The sequence below is a fragment of the Lampris incognitus genome, chromosome 10 (assembly GCF_029633865.1).
Source record: "Lampris incognitus isolate fLamInc1 chromosome 10, fLamInc1.hap2, whole genome shotgun sequence".
Lineage (NCBI taxonomy): Eukaryota > Metazoa > Chordata > Actinopteri > Lampriformes > Lampridae > Lampris > Lampris incognitus.
Window position 1 is genome coordinate 25,729,178 of NC_079220.1, and position 14,391 is coordinate 25,743,568.

Consider the following 14,391-nt stretch of genomic DNA (forward strand, 5'->3'; position numbering starts at 1 on the left):
CTTACATTTGTGATGGCAATGTTCTCATGACTCAAGCCGATGATCTAAAATATATAAAGTGAAACGCATGGGACACATTTAAACTGGAAACCATGTCGGTGTGTTTTCAATACAGCAAATCGAACTTCTAACAATTGACACTTTTTTTAAAACAGTGAAAAACCCAAGATGTGGAAAAAAAGGACTTGTAATAAAGTGAAACACTGCAGTGATTGAATACCCCCCCCCATGTAACATTCCTACTTAAATACAGTAAACACCAAATTAATTCATTGTGGAGCTTAAAAAATATCTTAACTCGTGGAAAAATAATCCAAATAAACGATGAGTAACCCATCATGCTTTTTTTGTTATTACTATGCTCACTACTCTTACTGCTCTAAAAAGCCGCCATAAAAACCACCTACTGAGCACCCTTAAGCCCAACAGGCACGCCTTTCAGATGAAAATCAGACACCATTAAAATGACAAATACACAGCAAATACCCACATCACCGTGTTCTCAGGTGTTATCACTCCACTACTCTTTTACTTCTTCGTCTGAACAGCTTTGACATGGACGACTTCCTCTTATGTTTGGATTTCTTTACTCCTAAGTCACAAAAATATTAAAATAAACAGTAAATTAGAAGTATGCACCTATGGGGCATCATCTCCCAGGACAAGAAAAAAAAAAAAGAAAAATGAAAAAAAAGAAACTAATACTTACCAAGATTCTGCATCATGTGAGATAACTGTTCATCCTCTTCAACTTCCCTGTTTGAAAAAAAAAAACACATCACATATCACCAGAGGAAGCTTTTGCCCCCCCCCCTTAAAACTGTTGAAGAGGAAACAGTTAACTGTTCAAACTGAAAAGCCAGGGTAACGTGTCATTTGGATCATTTTAGAGTGGCCATCTCTCCTGTAATGGTAAAGGAAGGACGGACACACACTGCGTTACCTCAATCTGTCTTCATCCAAACCCTCCACGATGGCATTTCTCCCATCCACAATCTCCACCAGTCTGTCCATCAGCTTCTGCTCCTGCTGTCTCTCCGCCATCGACTTTAAATGATCTGCGTTTCAGAAGTTTACAATGACTCCTGTGTGTTGGGCAGAGGAGTCGGAGAGAGGATGGCGAGCGGGGCTAACCTGTGAACACTTACCTGGTTTCTCCAACAGCCTTCGAAGTTCCCCCTCCACACCAGGCTGCTGCTGCTCCAGATCTCGAGTCCTGGCGCTGGAGATGTGTGCAAATTAACGGCTAGTGCCCTTCACACTCAAACAAGCAATTCTTTTGAACTATTACAAATGTCAAAAAAAGATCTCATATTAATACACCTGATGTTACACATACCACAAGCTTTCTGTGTAACGAAGGCTAAAAAGGGATAACTGAAATTGAAGCATGCAGAGGGATACCTAGCTTTTCAGAGCAATAATGCTTAAATCTATTATCGTTATAAAGTGAACATAGCTTTTTACAATTTATTTTTATCCCTCTTTTTATCCCGATTGTACTTGGCCAATTACCCCACTCTTCCGAGCCTTCCCAGTTGCTGCTCCACCTCCTCTGCCGATCTGGGGAGGGCTGCAGACTACCACATGCCTCCTCCGATACATGTGGAGTCACCAGCTGCTTCTTTTCACCTGACAGTGAGGGGTTTCACCAGGGGGATGTAGCACGTGAGAGGATCACGCTATTCCCCCCAGTTCCCCCTCCCTCCTGAACAGGCGCCCTGACCGACCAGAGGAGGTGCTACTGCAGCAACCAGGACACACCCACATCTGGCATCCCACCTGCAGACACATCCAATTGTGTCTGTAGGGACACCCGACGAAGCTGGAGGTAACATAGGGATTCGAACCAGTGATTCCCATGTTGGTAGGCAACGGAATAGACCGCTACACCACCCGGATGCCCCAATTTATTATTTTTCAACTAATAGTTACAACCATATCAGATGCACTGAAGACTAGTGAAAAATCTGCTTTGAAAAACAACTGTTAAAGTGGAGGCTTGGGAAATACAGATGGCTTTAATGTAGCATGAATGAAACCCGTTCAATAAATCACATCATGGCTGACCAGTCATGGAATAACACGGGAGAGAGCTGGCAGTACTCACATGTAGACGAGCTCCGACTCCTTCCTAATGTACATCTGCTTCCTTCTGATGAGGTTGAACCAGTCAACCATCAGCGGGTCCATCAAAATATCACCATCTCCCTCTAAGAAGAGACACGAACCAGGTTTGGTGTTTGTTCAAAGGATTGCTTGTATGGATATGAGTGACTTGTTTACAGTGCTTCCAGTCTCCAGTCTACTTGTTGTGTAAAAGTCTGCCAACCTTAAACTTCAGACAACACAATAATAAAACTGAATGCTGTTATATAGGTAGTTGGCTAGCATGGCTCTGTCAGTGATGTCAGTCCAAATCCATCCCAACTCTCCTCAACAAAAATCACAATTTGACAGCAGGATGAGAACAGAAAGAGAAACTGCTACATTGTCATCCCCCATATGATCCATTCATTACCTGGGGGAGGAAATTAAGATCAAACATGAAACGCTCAACAGCCCCTTAAAATGTGCTGGCTGAAATTTGCTGACGAACAGCGATAGAATACGATACAAAAAGGGAAAGTGGGGTTTTCATCACAATTCGTTGAAGTGATACTGACATAAAAATCTGAAAATTCCTATTGATAGGCTATGTTCCGAGTTGGAATGTGACCACGGAGAAATTCAGCGGCCAAAACAGTGCATCTGCGGCCACTCGAGAGGGCTCTGTGATTGACTGTAGATGGTGTCCAATGACAAATTGTGCTGGTGGATACGTAGACACCAGTCAGTTTGCATATAGGGTGTGTCCGTAGCGAGATGCTATAAAACCACGGAGAAGCCGTTCTTTCACCCCCTCCTGCTAGCTACTTGGCTCGAGTTTGTGCTATTTTGCTGAGACTATATTATCAATCTTGCTACGACGTATTGCTATCTATATATCTATCTATCTATATCTATTTGTCTAAATATCTATCATCTAACAGTTATTTGTATCACCGAATCCTCCTCCTCGAAACTGTAATCCTTGCAGAGGACCTCCCTCTCACTCTCCGACACTTTTTGTAAATAATTAGTGACGAGCGGTACCGAGCCCCACCCACCCAGCAAGACAGTAGCCAATAGCTTTGAATTCTTAAAACCACACCTATTTTCAGTTATGATTCAAACTCCCAATGTTAAAAAATGTGTTCAGAAAGGGCATGTCAGTCTCTCTTTAAAATATGACTTGGAGAAAAATCCATCTGCAAAAACTATTTAAATACGTTTTGTAAACTCAAAAAAAAAAGAAAAAAGTAGGGCTGATTTCCAAAGAATGCCTTCACAGCCAAAGTATAGTTAAGCAGTTTTCATTTATGGAAAGACTGGTGTCATCACCCAAATTAATTAATATTGATACTTTGGATCAATATGCTTAATAGTTTCCCCATATCAGTTTAGACTGGAGTAAATGAGATTTTCTTCAAGAGTAACTTGCAGGGCCCATGTTGCAGCAGTTCTCAGTAGATACAGGACTCACATGGGGAATGATGTGGACCTCATGCAGCTTCTGTTTCACCAAGTCAGACTAGCATACCGGAATAGTTTGAGCAATTTGAGTTTTTACAGTGACCGCCTGCTGCTATCAAGTAGCTTTCAAATGATTATGTTATCAGTGTACCTCTACCAAAATAACTAATAAAATAAAATAAAAACAATCAGGAGCATTTGATGTCCTAAGTATTACAGAATCAGTGTGAAAACTTGAAAAAAAAAATCCAAAAATCTTCATGAGTAAGCAGTGAAATAAGCCCGTGGACTACTAGACTGGACTAGAGTGTATATCATTGCGGCCAGGTCATGCTGACCTTGAGTAAAGCAATCAGCCCCCCCCCATACTCCTGCCTCCTCAAAAGAGGAAGCAGCATCCCTATGGGTTGTCGACACCTCCCATCTCATTTGCCGACAGCTGTAGTAATAGATGTGGCTGCCCAGTAGGCCAAGCAACCCCGTGTCCACACACATACACACAGTTGTGTATGACTGTCAGGAGTAATAGTGACACCAAGAGAAGAACACTACACCGAGAGAGAGGAGGCATACGGCTGCTCATACAAGTACATATAAGAATATTGGAAAGGTGTGTGTGTGTGTAATAATATGTGTCACGAGCCCTATGAGGCAACAGGGGATGTTGATTTTCACGACTGCATTCTTTTTTCTGACATGTGAAAATTCTCTGACCCTTTGAACTGGGAAAAGGTGTGAGTGAAAGGAAGTGGTATGTGTGTGTGTGTGGGGGGGGGGTACCTTCCTCACAGCTACGAAGCTTCTTTTCCAGCTCTACTCCCTCTTTCTCCAAGTTGCTTAACTTCATCTCAATATCATTGAGCTCCTTCACTATCTGGTCTACTGGAATGTGATGAGACTTAATCTGATTAGGGGGGGAAATGTTTAAGAGTCAAAACCCATGAAAGAAAATTTGAACACAAAAAAAAAAATCCTACTAAAACTGAGGCAACGTTTAAGTATGTAAAGAAGGCTGGCTGTTTTTACTGGTAATGTAATGAAGGCATATTTGTATAACTTAATTAATCTCTTAAGAGACTTAATGGAGAGAACTTACAGAGGGTGACCTCATTTCAGACCTGGAGGCGTTGGTGGGTGACAAATTCCTTCCCTTTTTAGAAGCTAAGAGGTAGATAAAATAGGATTAGATTGGCCTTTTATGGCAGCTCGTCAGGAAAGCATTGTCACATATGACTTCACTTGATTTATTTTCACTTAAAGCGTTGCTCATACAAAAAGAAATTAAAATATGGAGAAGATGGGTGAGACGAAGTAATCAGCATCAGTGGTAACAAGTAGCAAGCCTGGACCGAACCTGAAGGGCAAGTGACCAATTCTTCCTGATCAGCTGGGACGGACGCAGGAGAGCCAACAGACTCCACAGTTGGACATCTGGATGGGGCTTTCATAGGTGTGTAACTCTCGTGCTCTGAACCTAACATAAATAAAGAGAAATGTTAACAAAAGAGGATGGCAACGTTTCATCAGTTTTTAAAAATTTTCTAGTTATAACACAATTTTGTTAAACCCTGATGTGTTATGTGAATGGCCAGTCTGTGTGTGAAAAAACTCTGCATTTGATTGTGTTTTTCCCTCAAACCTGCATGATGCCACTTCATGGCTTTTTGGTGTCAATAATGTTTTGGCATAGTGTCAATAGAGGTTAGCTGGCCAAAATTCAAAGTGTATTACTTCAGACACATTTCATGGCTTGCATGTCATACTCATATCTCAGTTCCAGTATAGCTCTGAGAGTTGCCACATGAGCTTCATTCTTTTGTTTTTTGTTTTTTATCCCCCCCCCCTTTTCCTCCCAAATTGTACTTGGTCAATTACCCCACTCTTCTGAGCAATCCCAGTCGCTGCTCCACCCCCTCTGCTGATCCGGGGGGAACTGCAGACTACCACATGTCTCCTCAGATACATGTGGAGTTGCCAGCTGCTTCTTTTCACCTGAGTGAGGAGTTTCGCCAGGGGGACGTAGCGTGTGGGAGGATCACGCTATCCCCCCCCCCCGAACAGGTGCCCCGACTGACCAGAGGAGGTGTTAGTGCAGCAACCAGGACACATACCCACATCCGGCTTCCCACCTGCAGACATGGCCAATTGTGTCTGTAGGGACGCCCGACCAAGCTGGAGGTAACACGGGGATTCGAACCACCGATCCCTGTGTTGGTAAGCAACGGAATAGACCGCTACGCTACTCGCACACCATGATCTTCATTCTTTGGTTGGATCAGATTTTTAGAACACACACACACACACACACATACACACCAGTAAAAGAAGACAGACAAATATGAGTCTTCTTCCGCTATAGAAGAATGATATGCACATTATGGAAAAATAGTTGAAACTATGATCTAACTTTTAGGATCTCACAATTTTGAAAATTGTCATCACTAGACTAACAAGAGTATTAAAGATAGACTTTGGAGAAGGTGCAGTTCCTCTCTTTTGAAAGGAACTGCTAAGTATAGTATACCTTCAAACTGCATGCACAGACAAAAACAGTATCTATGAGTTTGTCTCTCTACATAAGTGAGACGCACTGTAAAAATCCCACAAACCAAACTACCCCTTTACGTAGCATACGTATGTCTCACAGACAAAATGCATGAAGTTTCTAGGAAACACAAAAAAAGGGAGTCTCACCATGGTTCCCTGAGCCAAGTTGAGTTTTCTGGGGAGGAGGATCCCGGTAGTGAGAGCTAACTGGAAATACTTGAGGTGCTGGGGTTGAAGAAGACGTTGTCACACTATGGGAAGAACTGGAGGAAAGTTTGAGGATGTGTTCAGCTGTATGTTGTGTGGCAGTGGCTTGTCCATCGCCGGCTTCCGGGCTTCTGCAAAAATCACACAAAGAAACAAGCCCCCTCAAGTCACAGTTTTAACAAAAGAAAGACAAAAAAGCGATATATAGTTTACATGCAGCAAAATGTACCTTCTTCAGGACAGATACACTTCAATAGACAGCAAATATAAAAAAAACAAGCCTCACCTCATGTTTTGTTAAGGGATAAAGATGTTGAATACAATGGAGGAATCATCAGCAGGGATTAGAGATTAATAGTGTCGTACAGAGGGAATAATTTCAGGCTTGGCACTCCTTGGGACTTGTTAAGGTGGGGGACAGAGCTAGTGGCTGCACCCTGAGCCAGTCAACAATAACAGAGAGGGTCGGAGCAGGAGGAATCGGCATTCTGGAGAGTAAATAAACTCAGCGGTCAGCTCTCAGGGGTCAACTGTTGCAAAGGGATTTTCTCCACCTGTGAATCTGTGCCCCGCTTCCCACTGAGTGAGCTAGAAAAGAACCAGTGATTCTTAAAATAGTCACATTTACCTCAGCCCTGGTCCCGTTTTGACAGGCTTGAGCTTTGATCGCCACTCATGACAAACTGGATCTGTGAGCAAAGAAATACAATTGGACTGATCATTAAATAAAAGAGTATGTCTTGACAAAGTGACAGTAATGCTTCAGAGATCAGTGATTATTTTTTTATTTTTATGTGGGAAACAAACATTTGAGAAGAATTCAAGAGGTCATGGATTCATGCAATTACCATGCAGTCTGTTGTGCCATAGCTTTGTACCAGTGTTGTTGTAATTATGTGGTGATTTAAAAAAATGCAGCTGAAAGACTATGGAAAGTTTTTACAGCCTATGTACACCTTCATCCTTAATGTTAGATGCAAAAGCAAATGCACAAAAAATCCTGTCCTCACTATAGAACATCATTGTTCTGTTTAACTGTATTTTGCACGGCCAGCATTGTCATTTGATATTTTGTACTGACTGACAAATTGCCGAATGTTTAAAAAGCTCTTTATTCAGTTATAGAATCTCTCTTTTCAAAATAATAAAGAAAAAATAACTCAAAAATAAAATCAAAGAAGTTGCGCTTGCCTTTGACATTTGTGTGCACAGTTGCTGTTGAACAGTCTTTGTTGATTGCTTTCAGATACAGAGGTTCCTTATTGTTGTTCTGGTTAATGGAGGGTTGTCCTACCGGGTTTCCTGCTGGAGCTGGCCTAAATTTATCCTGTCTCTCCAGAGGTCTGTCAGCTGAATTTGGCTCATTTCCAAACCTGAGTGAGCCAGAATACTCCAACGGTCAAAATTAAATATGCAAGCAAGAAAAATCAGTGTAAATATTAACAGTTAAAACAGCATTTCCCAACACATGCAGTATGACATAATGCTCCTTGAGCTGTACTCCAGAGTAAGCATTCACACTGAAGACAAACTAAGACAAGGGGATAATGTAATTTATGTCTTGACCCAACATATGGACCTCTCAATAGTTACCATAGAGGACATCAAGACACCATCACAAATCTGCTGGCCCATCTCATGGGCAGCATCATTTACTAAACTACCGGCACAAGTTAACAGCAAGTTGAATCTGAGTTTGGGCTATTATCATTGCCTTAAACCAGCTATGTTATTATATGGTTTGGAGACAGTGGCACTGACAAAAAGACAGGAGGCAGAGCTGGAGGTGGCAGAGTTGAAGATGCTAAGATTTTCATTGGGATTGATGAAGGAGGACAGGATTAGGAATGAGTATATTAGAGCGACAGCTCAGATTGGACGGTTTGGATACAAAGCAAGAGAGGCAAGATTGAGATGGCTTGGACATATGCAGAGGAGAGATGCTGGGTATATTGAGAGAAGGATGCTGAATAAGGAGCTGCCAGGGCAGAGGAAAAGACAAAGGCCAAAGTACGAGGTTTATGAATATGGTGAGAGAGGACATGCAAGTGGCTGGTGTGACAGAGGAAAATGCAGAGGACAAGAAGAGATGGAAATGGATGATCTGCTGTGGCGACTCCTAACAGGAGCAGCTGAAAGTAGTAGTAGTAGTCTGAGTTTGGGCATTTCGGGGATTATCAAGTGGACCTGTCAATATGGTCACCTTCTCTCCGCTGGTCTGATGGTGAAGTTGCAAGTGTTGTTATTGTTGCAGTTTCCCTCTGTCAATTTCCTGTCAATCGCCGGCTTTGCTCTGCTCCTCTCATTGGAGCCCATGGGGCCCTTTGGTTGCCCTGAGACATGTGACACCCTAGGGGGCTTCTCGTCACTGGCCAGGGCCTCCGCAACTGGAGGGACAGCTTGGAAGAACTTCTGCCGGGCTGCCTGTGTCTTCTGGGCTGAGGTCGTCCAGGACATTGGGATAGGGTTGATTGGCTTTGGAACGCTATCCACCGGAGTTGTGGATAGCAGCATGGACGAGGGACGTGAGGCAGGATGGCTTTGGCTGTCACCGTTCTGTCGCACAATGCAACTGATGGGCTCATTTCTGACCACAGCCCCAGAGGAGGAGGGCTTGTTGTTAGTCTGGCTGTTGTGGCGAGTGCTACAAATGAAAGTGTCTGGCTCCTTTCCGGCTTTATAGGTGCCAATGTAGAGCAAGCTGGAGCATTCGCTGCATCTGGTGGAAATGTTTAAACACACAACAATTACAACAACAATGCTTGACCTAAAACCTGAAATTTGTCAAGGTGAGTTGAATTCTTACTTGAAACAGCCTCGGTGATACAGCTTCCCATCCACAAAATGCCTTTGGACCAGATGAACATGGCTCTTACATGCAGCACACTTACTATTGAGAGTTCCTGTTTTATTGGAGCTTTCAGACAGGACTGTGTTCTGTAGAAAAAAAAAAAAGAAAAAAAAAGACTAACAATGTTCCACAAATATACTTGCATGGTGACAAAGTGTGAAAACAAATGGCATGTATCTACATGAATAGAAAATGTAACCCCCCTTCCCTTTCTTTCCCTCCTAACAGTCATATCATCACCAACCTGAGCAGCAGCTCTGGTCAGTGTGGGCAAGGTCTCAGCTATGAGAGTGGGGGGCACACGGTTCTCAACAGCCGTTTTAGACACAAAGGTTTTGGCAGTCACGGGGAGGTTCTTCTTTTCAGACGGCTCCTCCTTGGAGCCCTCTGCTGGCCTTTTCACACCTCCAGCTGGAGGGAGGAAAATCATCACATCAATCAGAGAACCAGCTCAAAAGTATAATAATGACATATCCCCCTAAAGTACAGGTAGACAGACATTTAAAAAGCAATCTTAATTCAGAAAAAAAAATCCACAGACATGCGGGAATGGATAATTTAGCCAGCTTTATAAAAAGCAGCTTGGGAGAAATTAGTCATCTTCCTTCTTACTGGGAGGACGTCCATTGAAGTAGTTGTAATACTGGGAAACATAGGTAAGAATGCTCAGCCTGTCTGGGACCCTTAAAGCTACCATGTCTTCAGCATCCAGTAACGCAGGGATCCCCAGTTTCTCCTCAGCGACTCTGAATGCCTGGGGTGGAAAAAAAAAGGTTTCATCAGCATCCCTACACTCATACTACAGAGGCAATTTTTTAACTACAGTTGGATAAAGTAAGCACATTCATAATAGTTTTACCAAAAATAAATATGACATACGGACTATGGGAGTTGTAAAGGCTGCCCCTGACAATTACATGCAAAAATTTGAAACAATAACCCCCCCCCCCCATTTCAATGGACGAACACGGCAGTGAGCGAGTATTTGTGGCACAGCAAGGGGAGGTGTGAATGGTGGGGGAATATAATGAATAGCACATTTCCTGTGCACTCTCAGGGATAAGAAAGAGGATGGAGGGAGCAGGATATGGTGGCATTGTTTAAGATCAGCCTGGACGCGCTTGTAAGAACAAATAAATAAAAATCACCAGCTCAACACTGCTGAAACACCAACTCTGCCAGTGGCACAGTGAAAGACAATGGAAAAGGAAAAGATGAGTTCTGGATTGGCAGGGTTATTTCTTTTTGGAAACGAATCAAGTGAGGAAGTGTTTGCAACAAAAAATATAGAATCAGGTTCAACAGCGACAAGCGCCACCTGTAAGAAATACTACCCAACTGTGGTATGCTACTCATCAAATATAGAACGGTGTGTTTGTGTGGCTAACATTACCCCTGACAGCCCACACTGGCTTCAATAAACGGTAATACTCTCCTCAGTGGGTATATTGCAGAAAAATGAAAAAAAAAAACAGATACACCATGTAATGACGTGTTCTCCGAAAGACACACAGGAGTACTTCGTAAGAACTCCTCATCTCACACCACCTTCCAGGAATCTGTCATGGTGCTGCATTTAAAGTGCACCTTTACCATGAGGATCGAGTGGCCTGTGACAGTAAGCCTGGTTGAAAACGAACACCCTGGAGAGCCTCTCCTGAGCTCAAGTTCTTCGGTGACACCGTCAGGGATATCCAGACAAGGAGCACACAGGCCTTACGCACTATTCACTGTGCAGCTCTCTGACTGCAACGGGCACAGTGGGGGCCGTAATCCTCCAAAACACAGGAAGCCAGTTCAGAGAGAATGACTAAATAATTGAGACATCCCCGCTGTGCTGTTACCGGGGGGTTATTTAGGGGTAAACCAAATAAACTAGGTCAACACGGACAGGGGATGCACACAGGGTTTGGGATGTCACAATTTGACAGCAGTGCAGAACTTCCCTCGTTTGTGTGCAACGTAGATATTGCTGGCTAACTTCTGCCTCGATTCATGCGCTACAGTATAATGAATATTGCTTAAGCCACTGAGCATACCATTTAAGCTGTTGAATTAATTGCCAAGCACAGAGTATTTGGATTTATTTTCCATCTTTTGAAATTCTATTTCACATGGAGCAGGAAGTTTGTTGCAGTTAAAAGAAACACATGCCTTCATTGGCATCTCCGGGTAAAGGCAATTATCTTTTCATTCAAAAGTCATGAGTATATGGGGGGATTGTCAAAGTTTCCCATCAACGTCTTACCAAACTGTTGTTCTTAAATACGTCCTCTTTGCTGAGTGAGTCAAAGTCTCTGTGGGGGGGAAAAAAACAAAAAAACAAAAACACAATGTTACATATATTGTCTCACTTAGACCTATAATAGGACACACAGCAGATATACATTTCAAAAAGGTTGAAAAAAAGTTGGTTTAAAAAAAAAGTTGGGATAGTTGGTGGAATGAACAAATTAAGAGATCACTGCTAATTCTTGGAGCTACCAGGTTCAACTGACAAAAGCCACCAAAAGAAGAAGAAACAAAATGTGGTCCATCTGACAGACACTGTCTCGCCTAAATTCCGCATAACTCCACAGCTTTAATAAATAACGACTCCTCACATGGCGGATCTGAAGGACTGTGTGTCTGCCGAGCCCGGGGCGTCGATCAGCGCCGGCAGACAATAGGTAGAAGTTCAAATGAATCGGTATTATATCAAAAAATGCTTACATCAGGTCCGGTCTGTACTTGTGAAGGAGAGCACAGAAGGCCATTCCGTTCCTGAACGAAGTCGTCATGTTGGTGATTTTAACGTCTCGGTACCCATCACACTGGGTCTTACACCACTGCTCTAAAGCCTTGATGGCGGCCATACCTCCCACCGGCGCTCACAAGACAGACGCGGACGACTCGACCAGCAGTGAACAAGAACGAGCTATAAAAAAAAAAAACCGAAGAAACGACGAGAGAGAGACGCCTGGACAAACGAACTGCGGATTAAACCAAATTGTTCAGAAATCCTCCGTGTTTGACCGTCGCGGACTGTGTTATGGGGTATTTGCGGCAGCGGCGTCCGGTTTCCTCCTCCACCTGTGAGACTGACCGTCGCCTTGACGACCAATTGGTTCGCGCCGTCGACTCATTAGTCTAAATGGCACATAGCGCCGGCTGATTCCCAGCCGCTCGATGAAAAGTTACGCGTCAAGCCGATAGCTAATGTCGGAGGGATACATTAGCTACCGGCAAAATTAAATCATTACTTAAAAACTAAAAACACAGTTCCGAGTTTTAATGGAGTTGGCACAGCTGGCGAGGCTTGAATCAAAAATTAATAAAGGTAGGACACCGAATGGTATTTTCTCTAAAGGAAATTAGCACATGCTTTAGCCGCCTCTAGATCACATTATCTCGAAGTAGTTATGGTCTACTTAGCTTTCATTCGTGCCTTCGTAACCTTAGGGGCTTATGGGAAGGTTCCGCACGGTTTTTACTGTTATTTAATAATAAGGGTAATGAAATTCTTAAATCAAATTAATTTTTCAGTTTGCTTTCCAAGTGCTTTGGAGTAGACTTACCATTAGCTTATTGGAATAAAATGGGTCAATTTTGACGATGAAGTTAAGGTTATATCCAGATCAGGCTCCTGCAGTCATACTATTGTGCAACTCAGACAATAGGTCCAGTGTGTTGCAACACCAGGGACATGGTGTCTGTTACAAGAAGGTGACATACAGTTTGCACAAGACCCCCCCCCCCAATAGCTCTACAATGAACCAATGAAATATGAATGCATCAGTTCGGAAACACCACTTCAGGAGGCAAGCTTGTTGATCAAAGAAAGTTGAATCTGTTCATCTGGACGCAACGTTTATTGACCGATGAACTGATTCAAATTATTTGATTTGTCTTACCATCCAGGTTGATCTCGCAAGCGCACACGCGCGCGCGCGCGCGCGCACACACACACACACACACACACACAGTCTCCTCTCTGGTGAGGCCACCCTCTTTGTTCATGTTGGGATTATAGACAAGGGCTTGTTTGATGGGAAGTTTAGGCAAGGCCAGTAATGAGAAACTTCATTGTAGTCTGAAAAGGACGCCGCTGCCCCCCCCCCTTTTTTCTCCTCTCATTTGCAAAACAGCAACATCATTCTAATGTTCATTTGAGCTTTTTGGAAGTCCATCTGCTTGGGGTGCACGGTTATCAAAACTGAATACTTTATTTCTTACTTAAGGTGCGAGACGTTTTAAGATTACTGTTAAATTTCTTGACATCATCACACACAAAGGTTGATGACCCTGCTTGCAGATCGAGGCCACTGTAGTCAGAGGATGATGTGGTTACAGATGACACGAGTTAACACCTCGCCCATCTCTGTGGGCAGACAAACTGAGACTAAGATTAAGACTTTATTACCCCCCCCCTCCCAGTTTGGCTTTCCCAATACATTTTAGAATATCAGAGTGTAAAATCTAACTCTCACACTTTGTTTTCCTCAGTAAACTTTCCATAATGTACAATAATCATGAAATACATCCCAGATGACCCTCATTAAATCAGGTAAAAAAAGAATCTTAAAACGTCTCCTTTCCCCACAATTTAACAAAAAAAAAAAAACAAAATAATCCCAATTTCCAAATTGTGCTTTCAATGAACCATTTTCACAAGTATAGTGTCGAATTTGACCAACAGACCCAATATCGGTGAGCTGTGAGAAACCTCTGACCTGGATAATGTAACTGGTGTTAGTGGAGCTTTCTACTTGAGCCTCTTTGAAATTGTGAGCGTGACCCGAGGTGACCCCATTCACAAATATGGGTCACACACACACACGCGCGCGCGCGTCATCAATTGCTTGTTGAAGCGAAGGGTCTGAGAGAAGTTAAGGAAAGTAGCATGAAATATTCCTGAAAGTTTCAGTGTTGCACACCAAATGGGGGGGCATGTGTTAGTGCAGTGCAGTGTGGGTAGTGGGTTAAACATGTGTCCTCAAAACATTAACTTTGTGCCGTTTGAGCCGCCTGGATAGGTGTTGGCCAGAGGGGGGCGCTGTCTCCCTGCACTGACGCTTGTAAGTGACATGACGGTGCTCCGCAACAGGACTGCTGCCTACATGAGCAGCATAAGTATACACTAATTTCAATGCAAAACTACTCTCATCTACTTGAAGTCAAAAAGAGACTTTTAACATTGTTTCACACTCCAAATTTTAGGTAAGCTTCAACAATCCTTCCACCAGCGCCCA

The 14,391-nt window shown here is 43.1% G+C and overlaps 1 protein-coding gene across 1 annotated transcript; it reads right to left on the minus strand.

Moving 5' to 3' along the window:
- Window positions 1–443: 443 nt before the first annotated feature.
- micall2a (mical-like 2a) lies at window positions 444–12,015 on the minus strand. Its single transcript, XM_056288377.1, has 15 exons — window positions 11,873–12,015; window positions 11,409–11,457; window positions 9,773–9,914; window positions 9,405–9,571; window positions 9,116–9,246; window positions 8,513–9,028; window positions 6,250–6,440; window positions 4,910–5,029; window positions 4,652–4,716; window positions 4,336–4,459; window positions 2,111–2,213; window positions 1,149–1,222; window positions 944–1,058; window positions 710–756; window positions 444–592 (listed from the first exon to the last, which is right to left on the minus strand). The coding sequence occupies exons 1-15, from the start codon at window positions 12,013–12,015 to the stop codon at window positions 513–515; spliced, it is 2,067 nt and encodes a 688-aa protein (XP_056144352.1). The 3' UTR covers window positions 444–512.
- Window positions 12,016–14,391: the final 2,376 nt, after the last annotated feature.

Bases quoted from the DNA above. Each gene is read 5' to 3' on its own strand.
- micall2a (XM_056288377.1), bottom strand. From the start codon at position 12,015: ATGGCCGCCATCAAGGCTTTAGAGCAGTGGTGTAAGACCCAGTGTGAT. The intron at 6,441-8,512 runs GTGACCATATTG...TGATTTTTGCAG, and splicing joins ATCAGACCAGCGGAGAGAAG to AAGCCCGGAAGCCGGCGATG. The intron at 4,460-4,651 runs GTAAGTTCTCTC...CCCCCTAATCAG, and splicing joins CTGAAATGAGGTCACCCTCT to ATTAAGTCTCATCACATTCC.